Raw genomic sequence first — 24600 nt, forward strand, 5'->3', positions numbered from 1 at the left:
TCTGACTCACGGAAGTACCATGGAGGGTGCGTCGCAGCTAGGAGGGGTCCTAGCCTGGGGGGGTGGGGGGGGGGGGGGGGGATACCGGGTTGCTGCTGGAATGGCCAGGAAGGAGCTGGTGTGGGCCGGGGGGGTAGAGGAGAGGCGTTATCGCCATGGGGAACGGGTTGGGCGGGGCGGGCTGGCCTGGGGCGAGCAGTCGATGAGCTATGGCTAGCCGGCGGGGGAGGGGGGCGGGTTGCCCTCTGATCCGGCTGATCATGAGGAGGCTGAATGGGCCGGTTAAGAGAACTAGGGTATTTTCTCATCTGAAGGGGCTGAAGGCGGACGTGGCTATGCTCCAGGAGACCCACTTGAAGGTGGCGGACCAGGTTCGTCTGAGGAAGGGGTGGGTGGGGCAGGTTTTCCACTCAGGATTAGACGCGAAGAACCGGGGGGTGGCGATTTTGGTGGGGAAGAGGGTGGCTTTCGAGGCGTCTCAGGTGGTGTCGGACAAGGAGGGCAGATATATTATGGTGAAGGGTAGGCTGCAGGGAGAGAAGGTGGTGCTGGTTAATGTATATGCCCCGAATTGGGATGATGCTGGCTTTATGAGGCGTATGTTGGGCCGCATTCTGGACCTGGAGGCAGGGGGCCTGATCATGGGGGGAGACTTTAACACAGTGCTGGATCCCCCACTGGACCGGTCCAGTTCAAGGACGGGTAGGAGGCCGGCGGCGGCCAAGGTGCTGAGGGGGTTTATGGACCAGATGGGAGGGGTGGATCCCTAGAGGTTTGGGAGGCCGAGGGCGCGGGTTTACTCCCGAATAGATTTTTTCGTCCTGAGCAGGGGATTGATCCCGAAGGTACAGGATGCCGAGTATTCGGCCATAGCGATTTCAGACCATGCTCCACACTGTGTCGATCTGGAGATGGGGGAGGCGCGGGACCAGCGCCGGCTATGGCGCCTGGATGTGGGGCTGCTGGCTGATGAGGAGGTGTGTAGGAGGGTCCGGGGAAGTATCTTGAGACCAACGACACGGGGGAGGTCCGGGTGGGGATGGTCTGGGAGGCTCTGAAAGCGGTGATCCGGGGGGAGCTGATCTCCATCCGGGCCCAGAGGGAAAGGAGGGAGAGGAAGGAGAGGGAGAGACTGGTGGGGGAGCTCCTGGATGTGGATAGGAGGTAAGCGGAGGCGCCGGAGGAGGGGTTGCTGGGGGAACGGCGTAGTTTGCAGGCCAAGTTCGACTTGTTGACCACCAGAAAGGCGGAGACACAGTGGAGGAGGGCGCAAGGCGCGGTATATGAGTATGGGGAGAAGACGAGCAGGATGTTGGCGCATCAGCTCCGTAGGCTTGATGCGGCTAGGGAAATTGGTGGAGTGACGGATAAGGGTGGGAATGTGGTGCAGAAGGGGGCAGAGGTAAACAGGGTCTTTAGGGACTTCTACGAGGAACTGTACCGGTCGGAGCCACAGATTGGAGGGGGGGGGGGAGGGGGGGGGGGGTGATGGAGAGCTATGTTTGAACAGGCTATGTTTCCCAAAGGTTCAAGAGGAGCTGGTGGAGGGGCTGGGGGCGCTTATAGAGTTGGAGGAGCTAGTCAGGGGGATTGGTCAAATGCATTCAGGGAAGGCGCCGGGGCCAGATGGGTTCCCGGTGGAATTTTATAAAAAGTATGCGGATCTGGTGGGCCCCCTGTTGGTGCGAGCCTTCAATGAGGCATTGGAGGGGGTGGCTTTGCCCCTGACGATGTCGCTGGCGCTGATCTCTCTGATCCTGAAGCTGGATAAGGACCCCTTGCAGTGTGGATCATACAGGCCAATCTCGCTCCTCAATGTTGACGCTAAGTTGCTGGCGAAGATCCTGGCTACCAGGATAGAGGACTGTGTGCCGGGGTGATACACGAGGATCAGACAGGATTTGTCAAGGGACGGCAGCTCAACACGAATGTGCGGAGATTGCTAAATGTTATTATGATGCCGGCGGTGGAGGGGGAGGCGGAGATAGTGGTGGCGCTGGATGCAGAGAAGGCGTTTGATAGTGTTGAGTGGGGGTACCTGTGGGAGGTGCTGGAGCGGTTTGGATTCGGGGAGGGGTTCATCAAATGGGTGAGGTTGCTCTATGAGGCCCCGATGGCGAGTGTAGTTACCAATGGAAGGAGATCGGAGTACTTCAGTCTCTACCGTGGGACCAGGCAGGGGTGCCCCCTGTCCCCCTTGCTCTTTGCACTGGCGATTGAACCTCTGGCTATGGCGCTGAGGGAGTCGGGGAGGTGGAGGGGCCTCGTGCGGAGGGGGGGAAGAACATAGAGTATCGCTGTATGCAGACGACCTGCTGTTGTATGTGGTGGACCCAGAAGGGGGAATGCCGGGGGTGATGGAGCTGTTCGCGGAGTTTGGGAGCTTCTCGGGCTATAAGTTAAATCTAGGCAAGAGTGAGGTATTTGTAGTACACCCGGGTGATCAGGAGGAGGGAATTGGGAGGCTCCCATTTAAGAGGGCAGTTAAGAGTTTCAGATACCTGGGGGTGCAGGTGGCCAGGAGTTGGGGGACTCTCCATAAGCTTAATTTTACCAGGCTTGTGGAGAAGATGGAGGAGGAATTCAAAAGGTGGGACATGGTGCCGCTATCGCTGGCAGGTAGAGTTCAGTCCATCAAAATGACGGTGCTCCCGAGGTTCTTGTTCCTCTTCCAGTGTTTGCCCATCTTTATCCCTAGGGCCTTTTTTAGGAGGGTGACTTGCAGCATCATGAGCTTTGTTTGGGCGCATGGGACCCCGAGGGTGAAGAGGGTCTTCTTGGAGCGGGGTAGAGATGGTGGGGGGCTGGCGTTACCCAATTTCTCGGGGTATTATTGGGCAGTCAATGTGTCGATGGTGCGCAAGTGGGTGATGGAGGGGGAGGGGGCAGCATGGAAATGGATGGAGAGGGCGTCCTGTGGAGACACAAGCCTGGGGGCCCTGGTAACGGCGCCGTGGCCGCTCCCTCCTACGAGGTATACCACAAGTCCAGTGGTGGCGGCTACCCTCAAGATTTGGGGGCAGTGGAGGCGACATAGGGGGGAAGTGGGGGGCTCGATGGAGGCTCCGTTAAGGGGGAACCATCGGTTCATCCCGGGGAACATTGATAGGGGGTTCCAGGGTTAGCACAGAGTGGGCATCAGACAGCTGAGGGACCTGTTCATTGATGGGAGATTTGCGAGCCTGGGGGAGTTGGAGGAGAAATTTGGGCTCCCCCGGGGAACATGTTCAGGTATCTGCAGGTAAAGATGTTTGCTAGGCGGCAGGTGGAGGGATTCCTTTCGCTTCCCGCGAGGGGGGGAGTGACAGGGTGCTTTCGGGGATCTGGGTCGGGGAGGGGAAGATATCTGATATCTACAAGGTATTGCAGGAGGTGGAGGAGGCGTCAGTAGAGGAGCTGAAAGCTAAGTGGGAGGGGGAACTGGGGGAACAGATCGAAGATGGGACATGGGCGGATGCCCTGGAGAGGGTTAACTCTTCCTCCTCATGTGCGCGGCTTAGCCTCATCCAATTCAATGTACTGCACCGGGCCCACATGTCCGGGTCTAGGATGAGTAAGTTCTTTGGGGCGAAGACAGGTGTGTCAGGTGTTCGGGGAGTCCAGCGAACCATGCCCATATGTTCTGGGCATGCCCGGCACTGGAGGAGTTCTGGAAGGGGGTGGCGAGGACGGTGTCGAGGGTGGTAGGATCCAGGGTCAAGCCAGGCTGGGGACTCGCGATCTTTGGGGTTGGGGTGGAGCCGGGAGTGCAAGAGGCGAAAGAGGCCGGTGTACTGGCCTTTGCGTCCCTAGTAGACCGGCGGAGGATCTTGCTACAGTGGAAGGATGCGAGGCCCCCAAGCGTGGAGACCTGGATCAATGACATGGTGGGTTTTATTAAGCTAGAGAAGGTCAAATTCGCCCTGAGAGGATCGGTACAAGGGTTCTTTAGGCGGTGGCAACCTTTCCTCGACTTTCTGGCTCAACGATAGGGTACTGGGTCAGCAGCAGCAGCAACCCGGGGGGGAGGGGGGAAAAGGGTTTTTTTTTTAGGGGGTTAGTGTTTAAGTTAATTTGCTTATTGTTAAATTATTCTGTTGTTTATTGGGGTTGGGGGGGGTGGGGGTTTTGTTATATGCGTTGTTACGGGTGCCGAGGCTTGTTCAGTATTATTATTGTTATTGTTATTATTGTGTTGTTTTGTTGATATATATTTTTCAAAAAATTTCAATAAAAATTATTTTTTTTAAAAAATGTGTATCATCAAATTGGCAGAGTGTTGAATCCCCGATAAGCGGAATGCATAGATGATGGTAGAAATGAAAGAACAAGGGTTATTCTAACACAGCTACAATACTCATCCACTCCCTTAATCATAGCTGGGGCACTCCTTGTAAAAGGGAAACCCCGCCCCCTTAAAGGGGATGTCTTGCCTGCCTTAAAGTGTAAATTCATATTCAGGGGAGGACATGGGAAATCGTATGGTCCTGATCCCGAGACCTCCATTGGGATTATAACACAGAGGAATGGCACAATCTGTTTATTTTTCCTTTATTTCTTACAGTTTCTCTTTTCTGTTAGTGATTGCTTCAAAAAACAAGCTTGGCAACCGCAGGTTCCGTTGAAGTTTCAATACTTCTACAATAGAAGTTGTATTGCCCCTACAATACTTCATGTAAAGTACCACAACTTGTGAGTGATCAACTCACACTAGAGTAGAAGCAATAACTGGAATGCCAATGCCTGGATACAGAGGTTCTGCTTTGGTCACTATGACTGATCTGGGGGCAAACTGCATTCAATTCAAGCAGCCACCTTAATTGGGTTTCTGGTCAAGGCTGACCTACATATGCTGAAGGTAAAATCTGCCCCAAGCCAGTGTCACCAGTGTTTTAGAACAAATTTTTAAAAATGGTACTTTCAAAATATTCCTTGCTATGTTGGTGGTAACTAGAAGCAGTTTAATGAACATAGATGAAAAGTGGTTGATCCAAAAAGGCTATTAATCACACTTTCAATCCTCCATTCTATGATCGAGATAGGGGCCAGTGTCTTTTTCTTTAAAATAAATCTGAAATCCCCAGTTATTTATGAAAAGAATAAACCCTCAAGACCACAGTTTAAGGATCTTTACTGTGCAAGAGGCAAACCACAGCAAACATTAAATAAGACCACAAGACGTAGGAGCAGAAATTGGCAATTTGGCCCATCGAGTCTGCTCTGCCATTCAATGAGATCATGGCAGATCTGATATAATCCTTTACTCCACTTTCCCACTTTATCCTAGTAACCCTTGATTCCCTTACTGATTAAAAATGTATCTCAGCCTTGAACATACTAAATGACCCAGCCTCAACTGCTCTCTGTAGTAAATAATTCCACAAATTCACTACCCTCTGAGAGAGAAAATTCCTCTTCATCTCTGTCTTAAGTGGGTGACCTCTTACTCTGAGATTATACCCTTTTATCCTAGATTCTCCCACAAGATAAAACATCTTCTCAGCATCTACCCTGTCAAGCCCCCTGAGAATCCCATATGTCTCAATAAGGTTGCGTCTCACTCTTCTGAACTCCAATGAGTGCAGGCCCAACCTACTACACCTGGCCTCATACGAAATTCCCTCCATACCCAAGATCAACCTAGTGAACCTTCTCTGGACTGCCTCCAATGCCAGTATATCTTTCCTTACATAAGGGGACCAAAACTGTTTGCAGTATTCCAAGTGTGGTCTAATGGGTGCCTTGTATAGTTTTAGCAAGGCTTCCCTATTTTTATACTCCATTCCCTTTGAAATAAGAGCCAACATTCCATGTACCATTCCAATTGCTTGCTGAACTTGCATGCTAGCTTTTTGTGATTAATGCATGAGGATCCCCAAATCCCTCCATTTAAATAACATTCAAAATACTAAGATCACCTCCTTTATTCTACTATCCACATAAGTTAAACATGAATGAATAAGCAAACTGTGGTGGACAATAAACCATAAATTACACTGTAAGTGGCAGATACAACCAAGACAGATCCTATGAGTTAGCATGATAGGACATGCCACATAAATGTCATCAAGCTCAATTGAAAAGCTCTTCAAAACTTGGCCTCGCTAATAATTTTAGCTTGCCCCTTCTCGGAGCCGACTGCAGCATACAACCGACCCGAGTTCCACAGGCATGGTCTTCACCGCAAATACACACTTGGGCAGAATCTCCTCCACCCACCTAATCATGTTGGCATAGATCCACCAATGGCAGCTTCCTGTCACAGAAACAGCTTACTATCGGCTTCTGGATCTGAACCCTGTCATCTGTACTGCGCCACTCAACTCAGCAACTACCGGGCTTGGGTGGTTCTGCATCCGTTCATATAGTCTCAATCAGCCTCAATCTGCCCAGGAGTTTTGATCTCCGAATCTCGGCTGCAGCCTTTTGTTTCCTTAGACACCAGTATAACTTGGGATACAACTGGTACGGCTTCGAACTGATTTTGTACACCTTGAAGTGGAAGTCCGGCTAGGACCAGTACCAATCATTTCCCAAGTATTACTGTATTCTTTTCCTTCTGGATGGCCGGATCAGTTTGGTTTCTCCTGTTTTCTTTTTCACATTCCCTTTTCTGGTCGGGATTGCCTCAAAAATAAAGCTGCAAATTCCATGACAATCACCTCTTGTGAGTAGCCTGTTTTAATTTACTGAAAATGATTTTAAAACGACGCATAGTCAGCAGTCATTTGGCAGAATTCTTCCATCTGGGGACTAGGTCCCGGGGTGGGGTGGGAATGTGGACTATTCCCTGTTGTGGAGGCTGTTGGGAAAATGGTGGAGGCGGGTGTTTTGTCCCATTTTCCATGTCGGGGCAGGCCTGATGGCATGAAGTCCATGGCCGTATCCAGGCGTCACATAGGAAAGGTGCCCATTTTCACCCACACTCTATTGAAGAAAGAAGACAGACCTCCTGAAAATGAAGATGGGTCTCTGGGAGCACTCTGAGACTGGATGAAGGACCTACTGAGAAAGAAGATGGATCTCTAGGAAAATTTGGAGGATGGGAGACGGACAGGGAATCTGGCAGATCCACCTGTAGATGATCCCCTCACCCACCGCTGTGGGGTGCGATTCTCCCATGCCGCGCGTATGGGAGAATCGCCATTCGCGCCATTTTTTCCCATGGCGCCGGTCCAACACCGGCAGGCGATTCTCAGAGGAGCGGAGAATCGGCACCATATGCGTCGGCGTTTGGTGCGGCACGGTCGCGGGCTGCTGTCCGCGGCTGGGCCGGCGATTCTCCGGACTTGATGGGCTGAGCGGCCGCGCAGACATGGCAGAGTCCTACTGGCGCCGTTCACCCCTCGCAGCCAGCGGGAACTTTGCGAGTACGGTCAGGGGGCGGCCTGTGGGGCGGGGTAAAGCGCTCCTTCACCGGAGGGGGCCTCCATTGGGGTCTGGCCCGCAATTGGAGCTCACCGATTGGCGGGCCGGCCTCTCCCCCCCCCCCCGGGCCTACTTTGTTGCGCTTCCGGCCTCAGAACCCCTGCGCCATGTTGCGTCGGGGCCGGAGCGTGCTGTGAGTCTACCACGCATGCGTCGGTTGGCGCTTCGCCACTGCGCATGTGTGGGCTGGCGACGCCCCCAGTCCACGCCAGGATGTAAGGCTGGAGCGGTGTGAACCGCTCCAGCACCATGCAAGCCCCCTGGCCAGAATTGCTACTGCCCGCATCCGTTTAGCACCGTCGTGAAACGTGACGGCATTCACGACGGCACGGACACTTAGTGAATCGCGCCCGGTGTTTCAAGATCCAGGGTTGCCGGCGGCCTCCATCCCCAACTCTGGAGGCAGCCCCAGGCATTGTCCAAGTGAGTCCCGACATCTGCACGCCAAGTTGTTCCAGATGTGATTTTCACTGGCGGGTCTTCCCCCTGGTTACGAGGTATACCTGCATTCAATTAGCGGGATGCAAATGAGTTCTACACCGACCTCCAACGGGTTACCCAATCTGCCGAGGCGGGCATCAGTAGAAAGTCCCATTGGAAATTCACGCTGGCATGAAACCTAATATTAGCCCTCACGCCAAATTCTAGCGCCCCATCCCCCCCTCACACCTGCTTGATCCTGCCCGTGGGGGCAATGGGAGAATTCTACCGAGTGTCTTAGCAATTCGAAAAATACGTTCAACAGTTTTTGAAATGCTCCGATTGGTCTTCTTGCTCCCAATAGAACCAGCTTAATTTTGAAAGTATTTTTAATGTCCTACAAACAGCTGCAATTACTGGAAACCTGCCATGGTGATTAATTCATTCCTGGGCCTGGCCAGATTTGTGGGGTGAGAAACAGCTCAAATGAACGGAAACAACAAGCCTTGGTTTCCTGAAATGAAAAGGTGTTACCTGACATCAATGTAATAATCTGCAATGATTAACAAATCATTAAACCCTGTGCACTTCACCAACTAAACCGGACTCAGAGTTTCTGCAAATATGATTAAGGAGCTAAATCAATAGTGATCCATAATCTCGATGTACTTTGCACGTTGCTTGTTCAATTTCATTTCGGTAAATTGTGAACTATACGGGGATTAAGGGGCAGCTTTGACATGGAGAATTAGATGATGGTGCTACCTGATATCATTCACAGGTATTGGTATATGAGACATTAGTTTGAAAACAAAGGAGGATTTTATGAGTTAGAGCCTTTCAGGTGCAGAGGTTTCCACGACAGGGAATTCAGACATGTAGCGATCAGCAGACCTCATGTAATTTTTGGAGACTTGTGTACAACGCGCTTATCTCGATACCCAATTTGCGCTCCTGTAACCCAAATTTCTGTAGCACTGGGTCTAATTTTTCAAATCTAGATACAGTAGCAAAATATGGGAAGGGAAATGGGGAGAAATCAGCAGGAATCAAATTTCTCAGCATATACTAAATCTGTGGTGATATATGCGGGTGGAGAGCTTTACTGCTCCATGATGGTCGGGGTGCCTCCATAAAAGGCGGCGAAGCAGTCAAAGGTCCATTGACTTCGGCGGGACTGTAAAATCCCTCTGCCGTAAAATTCTGCCCAGAGAGGGTTTGCGTTGGCTTGACATTATGCCAGAAGTCACTGGTCCTGCGTTAATCATGTACTAACTGTGGTAACAAGGTTTTTGGGAGAAATCCCCCAATCCCCATCTCTTCCCCCCCCCCCCCCCCCCCCCCCCGCCAAGCTGGTTTTACATGAATATTTGCTATGTTCAGTCTGTGCGTTGAAATCTGTGAAGCCTCACGCACATTCGGGGCCAATCTAACAGAAGGGTTCAGCATTAAATCCCCTGAACTTCCCTCTGATAACCTACCGCTGGTGAAGGTGGTGGCTTTATAGAGTATTGTGAGTTCTCCAGGCTCACAATGATATCTAGTTGCTCGAGCACACTGAATTATAGAATCCAGAGTACAGAAGGAGACCATTCGGCCCACTGAGTCTGCACCTGATCCCTGGAAAGAGCACCCGACCCAAGTCCACACTTCGACCCCATCCCCGCAACCCGGCAACCCCACCTAACCCTTTCGGACACCAAGGGCAATTTAGCATGGCCAATCCACCAAACCTGCACATCTTTGGACTGTGGAAGAAACTGGAGCACTCGGAAGAAACCCACGCAGACACAGGGACAATGTGCAGACTCCGCACAGTGACCCAGCGGGGAATCGAACCTGGGACCCTGGCACTGTGAAGCAGCAGTGCTAACGACTGTGCTGCCGTGCCGCCCACTGAGAGACTGTTTCTTTGGCCAGCTCCAGGGAGGACAGCTAGATCAGCCAGCAACCGAGGCAGTGCCCATATGTAATCACAGACAGACATTTTGTAATGTCTTAGTTTGAAGAGACTGATATTGATTGCACTTGTCCAAAATTTAGAGATGTAAAATGTTTCTATTTTCTGCTAAATATTAACATATTTTAAGGTCTATGTCCATATCAATACATCGACCATAGCGAACACTTAGGTTATTTTGGAAAGGTACAGTTTTCTGAGTCTCTGATTTGGTCCTTTTAGAAAGGGGAGAGACACAATGCAGTGTAGACAAAGCAAAAACTACAATACTTATTTTGAAAGGGTTTCTCACAAGATGAATGGCTTCTGCTGGGAATAATGCCAATGGCAGATGAAAAAGAACTGAAGCTGATTCATCAAAGGGACCCTTATAGACACAATGAGGACAGACCATTTGGGTTTTGGATGAAAAATCCCCTGAAGAAACAATCATTCCTCTGATTTTCCTGTATGTGTGCCTTACCATAAACTCCATCATATTTGGGGCACACAGAATACACATATATACATGAATACAAATCATTTTCCAATGAAATATGTTTAAGAAAATAATTAATTGAAACATAAACCAGAGGAATAAGCCACAAATCTGTTCATCATACACGGGAGGGAAATCCCGAGATGACTTATCAGTAAGTGCCGAGATCAATTACCCCCTGCCCGATGGAGGTGTTCTTGCTCCCTCTGGATGTCGCTCTATGGAGAAATCCTCCCCCCCTTAAACTTGGGGACCGGGGTGGAGGGTGTTGCACACAGCAGTCCCATAGAACTGCAGACTGCATTGGTTCACCGACCACCAAGCTTCCTGCCTTTTTGGGGCCTTGTGAAGTCTGTGGACCATGTGTTCTAAGTTGTTTTAGGCTACACTGCTAAAACCTTTTGTTGCGGATTTGTTTGCACTTCAGCCCCACACTCCTGATCGACACAGGGAGGGAGGAGAACCACCTGGCAACCCTGCTCCTGGGCTTGGCCAAACCTGCCATAAACTGATCCAGGTAGTGGGCAACTTGACTGTCCGTCCCTCTACTGTGGCTACATTCGCGGCCGGGTGCCCCTGGAGAGGGAGTATGCAGAGACCACGGTCACCATTGAGCCCTTTCGGGCCCGCTGGGCAGTGCAGGACTGGGGTGCTTTATTGAACCTCTTAATCAGATTTTAATTTGGCGTTTTAAATTTCAATTGCGATTTGCTTTTGTTTAAGGCAGTATCCCTTTAAGGGGCTGCCCCTTTTAATTTGTCCCTCGGTTTATTTAATTTAGTTAACTTGGTTTGTACAAAATAGTTGGAGGTGTCCTGGCACCCAATAGAACCAGCAAGAATTTGGGGGGGGGGGGCTGCTACGAGACCCTCAAGGCTGACAATGTGAAGACAGTGGGAGCAGATAGCCACAGAGGGCAATGCCAGGATGCTGACACCAAGCGGCTGGACACGGCACTGGTTTAGGTTCAATAACCTCCTGAGCGTTCAAGGTTTGTGAATGCCTCTTCAAATGCCATCTTCTACCAACCACATCATCAACCTCACATTGCTCAATACACTATAACCCCAGCGACAATCTCTGCCAGTCAGGACTCATACTTAATATTTACATCACAATTTCACCCTCATACACAACCCATTGCTGCAAGCCACACACCCACATCCCACCCCATAGCTTCCATAGGCTGTCAGCTGTTCAGCAATGACAGGGAGATCGTGCAAACACTGGAGGAAATGGTGACATCATGGTAATATCACTGGACTAGTCTAGAGATCTAGGATAATGGTCCTAGGATATGGCTTCAAATCCCATCTTGGCAGTTGGTGGAATTGAATTTCAATTGATAAAAATTTGGAATATAACCCTGGGGATGGATTCTCTGCCGACCACCACCGGTCGCAGAGTTCCTGATGAGGAGAATTGCGCCTTGGGCAAAAACGGAATGGCGGCTACTCCAGTTCCCCACAGGCAGCAGCAATGAGCTACACACCCACGCTGGCGGGAGGGTGAAAATGGGTCATTTGAACCCATTTGCATCCGATTAACGGGCTAGAGGCTTGATTCTTCATGCCACCATGCTGCTCCAGCCTTCTTGGCAGGAATCCACATGGATGTGGATAGATGCAAGTATTTGTAAGGATGGCCCTGATGAAATAGACCTTGTGGTGAGTCAAGGGGGTAAGAATGTAATGGTGGTGCCCCCAAAGTCTATCGAAAGGACCCACAACTCCCAACACAAATCCTACCGACCTCAACCGCCAGCACTCCCCCATCAGACACCCCCATCAGTCCCCCAACCATAGATCCCACATATCATAAACCTCCCATATCAGAGATCCCCCCCATATGAGAGACCCCCCCCCAAATGTCAGAGACCCCCATCAGTCATACCACCTGGAATCTGGAGAACAGCGAAAAATCATTGCTTTTTCACTTTCCAGTCCCTTATGCCTGCTGCCTCAGACATAAGTGTAGCAAGCAGCAGCTGTTACTTCATAGAAAGTCAAAACACATCACAGGCTTTAAACCCCCAAATATCCTTTGATCTGCTAGGCTTTTATTCACTTTCAAAGAGAAATAGCTTTTAGTAGTCTGTAATTGACAGGGTAATAACTTCCAGACAGCCAGGTGTCTGGATTGTTTATTTTTTATCAACTATCACACTTGAATGCATCTCGAGTGCCCTGCTAGGGTTTAAACCACACTGTTGTTGTATCATAATGTTTATAAACATCTAGTTATGATTGACAGGTGGTCACTACCTCAAAAGCAGTTAAGTGCTTTCTGCTGAGAAAAAGAGAAAGTGAAAGTACATCTCCTAGCTGTTTAGAAGCATGGCTGTTAGCTTCACAGCAGGGTATGTGGAGTGCAGTAAAGCATGAAGGGAAATAAAAATAAACAATCCAGACACCCGGCTATCTGGAAGCTGTTACCCTGTTAATTACAGGCTATTGAAAGCAATTTCTCTTTAAAGTGCCCCAGTAATTCTCATGGTGTTGGTAGTGGTGAGGTGGAGGGGGGCAGGGAGGATGCCCCTACTCATCAGCAGTGGGGTTGGTGGGGGAGGCAGGATTTGCATTGTGTGGGGCCGGGGGGGGGGGGGGGGGGGGGGGGGGTGGGGGCTGCAGCCACCGGACCTCGGTTTTGGGCCACTAGTGCAAAATGGCAGCCCGATAGCAGAATTCAGAACTGAATCGTAGGAGCTCCCCACCATCAAAACGTAGCATGGCAATGGACACTGCTCCGAGCACAGCAGAGGCTAGGAGTGATTTTGCTCTGGTGGGAGAACTTAGCCTCCTAATCAAAGAATCCTGCCCCTAATTTCAATAATGGTGACACAAATCTATCATTGATTGTTCAGCTGGTGAACCATAGACTCTTAGCATTATCAGTGCATAAGGAGGCCATTCGGCCCATTGAGTCTTCGCCTGACCTTGAAAGAGCACCCTACTTAAGCCCATGCCTCCACCCTATCTCCGTAACCCAGTAACTCCTCCTAAACTTTTTAGACACTAAGGGAAATTTAGTGTGGCCAATCCACCTAACCTGGACATCTTTGGACTGTGGGAGGAAACCGGAGCACCCGGAGGAAACCCACGCAGACACGGGGTGAATGTGCAGACTCCACCTAGACAGTCACCCGAGACCGGAATTGAACTCGGGTGCCTGAAGCTGTGAGGCAGCAGTGCTTCCCTTTGGGGAAGGAAATCTGCCATGCTTAGCTTGTCTGGTCCATGTGTGACTTCAGATCCACAACAGCATGGTTGACACTTAGCAAGTCCCGCATCAAGGGCAACTAGGTGAAGGGGAACAAAAGCTGGCCTTGCCAGTGATGCTCACTTCTCATCAAAGGAAAGGAAACCACGTTGCTCCAAACTGACTAACACTTTTCATTTCTCTTGCTGAAGAAGATGGCACGGAAAGAACCCAGGGGAAGGGTGGTGTGTGGGGGGTTCTGGGCAAGACTGCATGTCCCCAGTCCCCCAAAGGAAATGGTATTTGGAATTATTGGCGTGGCTGACATTTTTGACTGAAATAACTTTTTCAAAACCTCCGCCAAACAGAAAGCTTCCACTAACTCTGGCTCCAGCAAAATAAAAGGCAGAAGCATCCAGCATGAAAATTGGCGCCGATGCCGTCATGTAATGTTGATTTTTTTTGAGGGGGGGGGAAGAGTGAGTGGTCGTGGGTGGCAATTGAACCCATGTTCAGCTCTGCATATTTGAGAGAGGGCATTGACATGATCGGCGAGGTACAAAAAGGCAGTTTGGGTGACAAAGCAGCAGAAGGACATAGAATCATAGAATCTTTACAGTGCACAAGGAGGCCTTTTGGCCCATCAAGTCTGCACCAACCCTTTGAAAGAGCACCCGACCTAGGCCCAATTATCCACGCTACCCCTGGAACCGCACCAAGAGGCAATTTAGCATGGCCCGTCCACCTAACACATCTTTTGGCCTGTGGGAGGAAACTGGAGCACCTGAGGAAACCCACGCAGACACGGAGAGAACGTGCAAACTCCACACAGACAGTGGCCTGAGGCGGGAATCGAACTTGGGTCTCTGGCGCTGTGAGGAAGCTGTGCTAATCGCTGTGCCACTGTGTCACTCTGCTGAAGATCATCACAATCTGCCCAATCTGCTTGTGTCAGATTTATGCATCGTCACCCTTCACAACATGCAATTGGTGCAGGGCATGCCTCATGTGTTTGGGAGAGGGCCGTCCTCATTGTTTTCATCACCCGACCACCAAACCCAGCAATGCTACTGAGCAAATATTTGCACCTATGGTCCTTGCTGATCTTTGATAAATAGGTTGAAGTAAATGTTATTGCTGGGAACAGTCTTTATTAAATGGGGTTTATAGTATATATTGATGCATAATTACTGAACAATACAAACACTGATGTATGACATTCTTTTAAATATTTCCAAGAAAGAGACATACATCGTTTGTTGCTTGGTCGGAGATCTTCTACTTTATATACTGACAGTCTATTCACTCCACCGCAGACTGTGTGCTTCTCTCCTTTACACTCCATGTTGCAATCCTCTTGCCTTGCATTGGTTGAAGTAACTCGATTTCCACAGTAGCATTCAGCACCATATTCCAGACCAGCATAGAGATAACCTCTGTTGAAACAAATCTGCTGTCAGATTACAAAGCAAGAAGCAGGATTTTTTTTTAAAGAGCTGGGCGGCGCGGTGGCGGAGTGGTTAGCACCGCTGCCTCAAGGCACCGAGGACCTGAGTTCGGTCCTGGCCCCGGGTGACTGTCCATGTGGAGTTTGCACGTTCTCCCCGTGTCTGCATGGGTCACACACCCACAACCCAAAGATGTGCCTGATAGGTGGATTGACCATGCTAAATTGCCCCTTAATTGGTTACTCTAAATTTTCAAACATAAATTAATGATTTAAAAAAGAGCTAGGAAATGTTCTGATTGGGCTTTTTTAGCTCCGCCTCAATCATGCAGGGACATAGGTAAGCTGGCACAATATTCATGCTGCTAGTCTGAGCTCTGCTGCCCCGTCTCCAACCTGCCCCTGGGCCCCGTTCCTGGAGTTTGAAAGGAGCTATTTGCCCGCAAGTGGCTGGATGCCAAATCAGCAGGTTAAGGGCCGAAGGAGGCCTATTGTCAGAAGGCCAACTGAAACTTTTTAGCTGGATTTTAGGTTCTTGCAAGTGTCAGAACTGGGGAGAGGGGTGGTAGAGGAGTGAAGGGGGGTGGTAGCACGCCTGTCAGTACCCATGACAGGCTTGGAGTCCCTTCCTATCTGCCTGGGTTTCTCCCTTTCTCAGTGGTCGCGAGGCTGCAAAGGCCATTTTTTATTTTAAAAAAGGTTGGAGACAACATGCCTCCATTATTTGGGTCATCCTCCCCCTCGCTTAGAGGCCATGGCATCCCGCTGCTGCTTTCAACCGGGGAGCCTCCAGCTTCCAGAGCCTGCTTGCCATCCTTAATTGGACTGGCCAATTTGAGGAAAATCACAGGTGAGTGATTGTTTCCCTCACAGCGTGGGCTTCTGACCCCCATTTGAACCCAACTCCGGGGTTCCGAAGCCCACAGGAAATTCCTGCCCTAGTTTCGCAGCTCAGTCCCCCACCCTGATGAAGTTGAGAACTAGAGGCGCGAACTGAAAGACTGTTTCGCATTTTTATCTTCTGAAACATATTGGCTGCTGGGTCGGAGTATCAGCGGGGGAACGCGATAATCGACGCCAATCGCGCCTGCACAGTCGCCGATCGGGGGCTGTTGAACGCGGCCCCTGCGCCGATTCTCCACGCTCGACGGGCTGAGAGCCCGTCGGGTTCCGCCAAGTCCCGCCAGGTTCCGCCAAGTCCCGCCAGCGTGGTTCACATATGGTCCCACCCGGTGGGACCTCGGCTTTTTGGCTGCGGGGGCCCGGTGAGGTGGGGGGGGGGGGGATCCGACGGTGGCCAGGCCCGCAATCAGGGGCTACCGAACGGTAGGTGCACTCATTCCGGTGGGGGCCTATGTCCCTCCGCGCCGGGTCCCTGTAGGGCCCTGCCATGTTGCCTGGGGGCCGGCGCGGAGATGGCCATGGCACGCATGCGCGGACCCGCGCTGGCCGTGGTGCGCATGTGGGAACTTGTGCCGGCCATGCAGGACCGGCTTTCAGTGCCGGAGCAGCGCACAGCACTCCGGCAGCATTCTAGCCCCTGAGGAAGGGACGAATGACTGGACCTGGAGACCTTGCCGCCGGCGTCACTCGCGCTGGTTTTGACACCGGCGTCAACACTTGGCCGGGATTTCGGAGAATTCTCACCACTGAATTTTGAGAGGAGAGGAGAATATCCAAAAATCTTTTATGGAAGATTGATTCTCTAACAAATCAAAAATCACCTTAACGGGGCTTAAATCATATTGACAGAGGAATTGGAATGAGGAGGAAATATGTAAGCACCAATGGAGGCTGTAAAATGAATATAACATTCAAAAGATAAACTGGTGAGTTGTTCCCTTACCTTTCAGCACAACTGTCTTGACACTGTGAAACGGTCATTTTTCGAAAGTCATAAAGCACCGCTCCTTTCAAAGCCTTCTCCTTGGATTCGTCTCTGAAACACCCTATGTGCGTGGCTGAAAAACACAACAATGTAACTGTAAGTTCTACATCTCATTATATATAGCGTGCTATCACCGCTCGAGAATTCTATGGGTTAACAGTTCCAAGAAAAGCTCATGGACTGGATTCTCTGCCGGCGGGATGCTCCATTTTGCTGGCAGCCCGAGGGTCTCCCGACGGCGTGCGCCTGCCCCACAGTGGGAAACCCCATTGACCAGCCGGCGAAACGGAGCATCCCACCAGTGTGATGAACCAGAAATCTAGCCCGGCAGGACAGAGAATCCAGCACCATATTTTTTTCAATTAAAAATGTAAGTCTGGAACTAAATTCTTATTGGTAGAAACTTGGCAGTTAACTGTTCCCTGGTGCATTATTAATGGAAACGTCTCTACCAATCAGAATCCACTTGTCAAACAATTGGCACTCTCTTCTCATGTAGTGTAAATTGTTGTTCCATTTACAATTACCTCTGTGTTGATGGGTGCACGCATATCTCTTTTCTCAACAATATTTACATTTTCAGCCAAATTTTACTAGTTCAGTTTGTTTCAAATGCTGACAATTGCTGTAAATCATTCAAAAATATTGCCTATCTCTAGTGATTATGGAAGTCATGCTGATGTGGATATAAACGTTGTCTTTCATTGTCACTTTGTGAGATTGAGCTCACAGTGCAAACAATTGTTTTCATTACACGCTCACGTGCTCCACAGACTACACAGGAACTTGCTGTGAATCAAGCATTATTTTGGGGCCTGGCTTGTCTCCTTAACCAATCAGATTGAAGAATAATTAAGGAGGAGCAGCGAAGCTCAGCCAGGAAGAGTACCTTAGAATATTTAATACAATGTCAAAGCAAAATAAAGATGGGAAAATAAAGATGGGATGAAGTGAAACAAAAGGAAAAAGTAAAACAAAATACCTTTTCACTTTTTAAAAACTCCAGCCATAATTAAAATCAGGGACATTGTTTGGCAGTAATTAAGACCGACCACTCCATCAAAAGGTTATTACATTGGAATATGCTAGTCCTAACCTTTTGTGGAAAGTTTAATCTGTGCCTATGGGATAAGTACTGCAATTTCACAGCACTCCTCACATTAACATTGTGAAACACAGTATGTAGATTGTCCGACCAGAGGGGAGGCCATATTGAATTTAGTACTTAGTAATGAACCAGGGCAGTTGATAGATTTGTTAGTGGGGGAGCATTTTGGAGGTAGTGACCACAATTCTGTGACTTTCACTTTAGTTATGGAGAGGGATAGGTGCGTGCAACAGGGCAAGGTTTACAATTGGGGGAAGGGTAAATACAATGCTGTCGGACAAGAATTGAAGTGCAGAAGTTGGGAACATAGGCTGTCAGGGAAGGACACAAGTGAAATGTGGAACTTGTTCAAGGAACAGGTACTGTGTGTCTTTGATATGTATGTCCTGTCAGGCAGGGAAGAGATGGTCGAGTGAGGGAACCATGGTTGACAAGAGAGGTTGAATGTCTTGTTAAGAGGAAGAAGGAGACTTATGTAAGGCTGAAGAAACAAGGTTCAGACAGGGCGCTGGAGGGATACAAGATAGCCAGGAGGGAACTGAAGAAAGGATTAGGAGAGCTAAGAGAGGGCATGAAAAATCTTTGGCAGGTAGGGTAAAGGAAAACCCCAAGGCCTTTTACACATATGTGAGAAATATGAGAATGACTAGAGCGAGGGTAGGTCCGATCAAGGACAGTAGCAGGAGATTGTGTATTGAGTCTGAAGAGATAGGAGAGGTCTTGAACAAGTATTTTTCTTCAGTATTTACAAACGAGAGGGGCCATATTGTTGGAGAGGACAGTGTGAAACAGACTGATAAGCTCGAGGAGATACTTGTCAGGAAGGAAGATGTGTTGCGCGTTTTGAAAAACTTGAGGATAGACAAGTCCCCCGGGCCTGACGGGATATATCCAAGGATTCTATGGGAAGCAAGAAATGAAATTGCAGAGCCGTTGGCAATGATCTTTTCGTCCTCGCTGTCAACAGGGGTGGTACCAGAGGATTGGAGAGTGGCGAATGTCGTGCCCCTGTTCAAAAAAGGGAATAGGGATAACCCTGGGAATTACAGGCCAGTTAGTCTTACTTCGGTGGTCGGCAAAGTAATGGAAAGGGTACTGAGGGATAGGATTTCTGAGCATCTGGAAAGACACTGCTTGATTAGGGATAGTCAGCACGGATTTGTGAGGGGTAGGTCTTGCCTTACAAGTCTTGTTGACTTCTTTGAGGAGGTGACCAAGCATGTGGATGAAGGTAAAGCAGTGGATGTGGTGTACATGGATTTTAGTAAGGCATTTGATAAGGTTCCCCATTGTAGGCTTGTGCAGAAAGTAAGGAGGCATGGGATAGTGGGAAATTTGGCCAGTTGGATAACAAACTAGCTAACCGATAGAAGACAGAGAGTGGTGGTGGATGGTAAATATTCAGCCTGGAGCCCAGTTATCAGTGGCGTACCACAGGGATCAGTTCTGGGTCCTCTGCTGTTTGTGATTTTTATTAACGACTTGGATGAGGGAGTTGAAGGGTGGGTCAGTAAATTTGCAGATGATACGAAGATTGGTGAAGTTGTGGATAGTGAGGAGGGCTGTTGTCGGCTTCAAAGGGACATAGATAGGATGCAGAGCTGGGCTGAGAAGTGGCAGATGGAGTTTAACCCTGACAAGTGTGAGGTTGTCCATTTTGGAAGGACAAATATGAATGCAAAATACAGGGTTAACGGTAGGGTTCTTGGCAATGTGGAGGAGCAGTGAGATCTTGGTGTCTATGTTCATAGATCTTTGAAAGTTGCCACTCAAGTGGATAGAGCTGTGAAGAAGGCCTATGGTGTGCTGGCGTTCATTAGCAGAGGGATTGAATTTAAGAGCTGTGAGGTGATGACGCAGCTGTACAAAACCTTGGTCAGGCCACATTTGGAGTACTGTGTGCAGTTCTGGTCACCTCATTTTAGGAAGGATGTGGAAGCTTTGGAAAAGGTGCAAAGGAGATTTACCAGGATGTTGCCTGGAATGGAGAGTAGGTCATATGAGGAAAGGTTGAGGGTGCTAGGCCTTTTCTCATTAGAACGGAGAAGGATGAGGGGTGACTTGATAGAGGTTTATAAGATGATCGGGGAATAGATAGAGTAGACAGTCAGAGACTTTTTCCCCGGGTGGAACACACCATTACAAGGGGACATAAATTTAAGATAAATGGTGGAAGATATAGAGGGGATGTCAGAGGTAGGTTCTTTACCCAGAGAGTAGTGGGGGCATGGAATGCACTGCCTGTGGAAGTAGTTGAGTCGGAAACGTTAGGGACCTTCAAGCGGCTATTGGATAGGTACATCGATTAGGGTAGAATAATGGAGTGTAGATTAACTTCTTCTTAAGGGCAGCACGGTAGCATTGTGGATATCACAATTGCTTCACAGCTCCAGGGTCCCAAGTTCGATCTCCAGGGACCTGGGTTCAATCTCAGCCTTGCGTGACTGTGTGGAGTCTGCACATCCTCCCCGTGTGTGCGTGAGGTTCCTCCGGGTACTCCGGTTTCCTCCCACAGTCCAAAGATGTGCAGGTTGGGTGGATTGGCCATGAAAAATTGCCCTTAGTGTCCAAAATTCTATGATTAACCTAGGACAAAAGTTCGGCACAACATCGTGGGCCGAAGGGCCTGTTCTGTGCTGCATTTCTCTATCTATCTGGCAAGATGCTTTTCTCTGAAGGAGTTTGGAGAAGCAAGACAATTCGGACAAAAAATTCCTGACTATGATTTTAATTGCATATGCGTGGTTGCTAGAATTTATTGGCTGATTAACACGTAGATAATAGAAAGTGCTGTTGTCCTCACTGTCACTTGCACAGCACACCTCAGCCCATTTCCCGTGATTGAAGACTCCTTCATTATTATTTGATACAACAGAATCTAGGGCGTGATTCTCCGAAATGGAGACAAAGTCCCGACGCTGGAGTGAAAACCGGAGTGTTTCACTCCGATGTCGGAGCCCGCTCCCAGCCCCTTATTCTCCCGCCCCCGGGGGCTAGGAGCGGCGTCGCGTATTTTACGCGCGCTGGGCCTTAGCGCCTCGTAAAACGTGGTGCCGCGTAAATGCCGTGGCCGGTGTCGCGTAAATGAAGTCACCCGCGCATGTCGCGTAAATGAAGTCCTCCCCGAGGCCGCCCCACAAGAAGAGGCAGATGGATCTTGCGGGGCGGCGGAGGAAAGGAGGTCCACTTTTAGAGAGGTCGGCCTGCCGATCGGTGAGCCCCGATCGCGGGCCAGACCCCATCGGACCCCCCCCCCTCCCGGTGCAGGAAACCCCCCCCCCCACAGGCTGCCCCCTCCCCTCATTCCCGCACAGTTCCCGCTGGCAGCGACCAGGGCCGGGATTCTCCCCTACCCGGCTGGGCGGGGGGTCCCAGCGTACCTGAGTGGCGAGAACCACTCCGGCGACGGGCCTGCACCTTTAGGGGCTAGGCCCACGCTGGAGTGGCTCCCGCGCCGCCGACCGACGCGAATGGCCTTTGGCGCCCCGCCAGCCGGCGCGACCGGCTGTCCGAAAGGCCTTCGCTGGTTGGCGTGAGTCCGCGCATGCGCCGGTGCATCAGCGGCCGCTGACATCACCCCGGCGCATGCGCGGTGGAGGGGGTCTCTTCCGCCTCCGCCATGGTGGAGGCCGTGGTGGCGGCGAAAGAAAAAGAGTGCCCCCATGGACAAGCCCGATCGCGGGCCAGGACATCGTTGGGGCCTCCCCCGGCGTCAGATCGCTCAGCGCCCCCCCCCCCCCCCGGACCTCGGTGCCCGCTCATGCCACCTGCTCCCGCCGGCAGCAGAGGTGGTTTAAACCACGTCGGCGGGAGAGGCCTGACAGCGGCGGGACTTCGGCTCATCGCAGGCTGGAGAATCACTGCGGGGGGCCTGCCGACCGGCGCGGCGCGATTCCCGCCCCCACCGATTCCCAGGTGGCGGAGAATTCCGGCCACGGCGGGGGCAGGATTTACGCCGGCCCCGGGTGATTCCCCGACCCTGCGGTGGGTCGGAGAATTCCGCCCCAGGTGTGGATGGAGCCGGCGGGAACCTGTCATGTTGGGGCGGCCGCTGGAGAATCGCCTTTTGCAAATGGCGAGCGGCGATTCTCCGAGCGGCCAGCTGTGTTTCTCAACGCGCTGGTTTGGGAGGGGTGGGAGAATTGCGTGCGGTTGCCGAGGCGGCATGGCGGGACTCGCGCGATGCCCCAGCGATTCTCCCACCCGGTGGGTGGGGGGAGAGAATTCCGCCCCTAGCCTTTCGCTTTGGGCTTCTGAATCTAAAACTGATTTCCCAATAAGCTACCTGTGGAAAGTATATCCACATTTTTCCATTTTGACACACTTCTCAAAAGTATTAATATGAAAGGGGTTTCAGAATGTTCTTTGGCATTTTTACCACTTAATTTGAATAGCATTCGAAGATTGCCCCATTTCACTTATATTTTCACTTGATTTGCATGGATCTCAATCACCCATATGTTAATTCCCAACTTTATGACAATATTGCTGCTTCTTAATAATAATCTGGATTTATCAGAATTGATCATTTATATTTTCGTTCCCACAATTAGCACCTTGAGAAATGCCCTCAAAGACATAAAAAAATAATTATCTACTATTGCTACAATATAGACTTTGTTCAAGTACAGCAGAGATATTTATAAGTCCTGAACATTTTCATCGCTTTTAGCGTAATCGTCTTTTTGAAAATTAGTGCAAAGGGAGAATATGGTAGAAGACTGTCAAAGCAACACCGTGTAAAAGACACAGGTTCAAACATTCATATCTTAGGATTCCAAGCACAAGCTGGAAATGAAGTTCTTCACAAGAGGATGCACTGAGAAAGGAACATGCGTCATGAAATACTGCATTTTGATCCGAAGAACAAATGCAATCGTGGACGTTAAAATAAATCACTCTTGAAAACTTGCATTTATATAGTGCAATTTGATGAATGCATTATGTTCAGCACCATTCATGACTCCTCAGATACTGAAGCAGTCTGTGTTCATATTCAGCAAGACCGAGGCAATATTCAGGCTTGGGCATGCTAAGTTGCAAGTCACATTCACGCCACACAAGTGCCAGGTAATGACCACTTCCAACAAGAGAGAACCTAACCATCTCCCCTTGACATTCAACAGCATTACCATTGTTGAATATCAACATCCTGCGCGTTACCATTAACTGAAAATGGAAATGGACTAGGCATATAAATACTGTGGCTACAAGAGCAGGTCAGATGCTATGAATTCTGCGGTGAGTAACTCCCCTTCTGACTCCTCAAAGCTGGTTCACCAACTACACGGCACAAGTCAGGAATATGATGGAGTACTCTTCCCTTGCCTGGATGAGTGCAGCTCCAACAACACACAAGAAGCTGGACACCATCCAGGAAACAACACCTGTTTGATTGGCAACCCACACACAACCTTCATCATGTTCCTTTTAGGGTGAAATGTAGGAGAGCCTTAGATGTCTAGGAATATTCAGGACTGGATCAGAAGGAAAAGAGAAGATTTTAACAGGTTTAAAGGGAAAAAAAACTACAGAAACCCTCGTGGGGTTTAGAAAGTCCAGGGGGGAATTCAAAAAGCAATTGGGAGAGCAAAAACGGGGCATGAAAAAGCACGGAGGTAAGATTAGGGAAAATCCCAAGGTATTCTATAAGTATATCAAGGGGAAGAGGTAACTAGAGAAAGAGTAGGACCCATTAGGGACCAAGGGGGCAATCTGTGTGTCGAGCCGGATGACATTGGTAGGGTGTTAAACAAGTACTTCACTTTAGAGAAGGAAGATGTGGGTGCAGAATTCAGACAGTGGGACTTTGAGGTTCTTGAGCAATTTGACACAGGGAGTGAGGAGGCACTGTAGGTTTTGATGGGCTTAAAAGTGGACAAATCTTCAGCTCCGGATTAGTTGTATCCCAGGCTGCTGTGGGAGACAAGGGAAGAAATTATAGGGGCTCTAACCCAATTTTCAAATCCTCTCTGGCCACAGGAGACGTACCAGAGGATTGGACAACAGATAATGTTGTTCCACTTTTCGAGAGGAATAGTAGAGGTAAACAAGGGCCAGTGAGGCTCATATCAGTGCTGGGGAAACTATTAGAGAAAATTCTGAAGGACAGCATTAATCTCCAATTGGAGAGGCAAGGTTTGATCAGGAATAGTCAGTGTGGCTTTGTCATGCCCAACAAATTTGATTGGCTTTTTTGAGGAGGTGAATGGGTGTGCAGATGAGGGTAGGGCAATTGATGTAATTTATATGGATTTCATCCAAGCCTTTGACAAGGTCCCACACGGGAGACTGATAAAGAAGGTAAAAACACATGGGGTTCAGGGTAACATGGCAAGTTGGATCCAAAATTGGATTAGTGGTGGGAGACAGAGGGTGGTGGTAGGAGGCTATTTGTGTGACTGGAGGCAGTGTCTAGTGGTGTACCACAGGGATCAGTGCTGGGTCCCTTATTGTTTGTTTGTAAACCAATATGTGTGTGGGGGGTGGGGGGATGATAAGTAATTTTGCAGGTGACAATAAGATTAACCGGGCGGTTGACAGTGAAGAAGAATGTCTTAGGTTACAGGAAGATATAGATGGGATGGGCAGATGGGCAGAACAGTGGCAGATGGAATTTAACCCTGAAAAGTGTGAGGTGATACACTTTGGAAGGAGTAACACGTCAAGGGAGTATTCAATGAATGGCAGGATA

At 49.7% G+C, this 24600-nt stretch overlaps 1 protein-coding gene across 3 annotated transcripts in view; it reads right to left on the bottom strand.

Annotated features, from left to right (window-relative positions):
- Positions 1–24600, bottom strand: part of LOC119974902 (WSC domain-containing protein 1-like) — a 186931-nt gene that overhangs the window by 65533 nt on the left and 96798 nt on the right. For all 3 annotated transcript variants that reach the window (XM_038814240.1, XM_038814237.1, XM_038814239.1), the window contains 2 exons: positions 16757–16871; positions 14715–14899 (listed from right to left, as the gene is read on the bottom strand). In XM_038814240.1, coding sequence (XP_038670168.1) covers positions 14715–14899; positions 16757–16871 — 300 coding nt within the window. The remainder of the gene's footprint in view (positions 1–14714; positions 14900–16756; positions 16872–24600) is intronic.

The sequence above is a fragment of the Scyliorhinus canicula genome, chromosome 12 (genome assembly GCF_902713615.1).
Source record: "Scyliorhinus canicula chromosome 12, sScyCan1.1, whole genome shotgun sequence".
Lineage (NCBI taxonomy): Eukaryota > Metazoa > Chordata > Chondrichthyes > Carcharhiniformes > Scyliorhinidae > Scyliorhinus > Scyliorhinus canicula.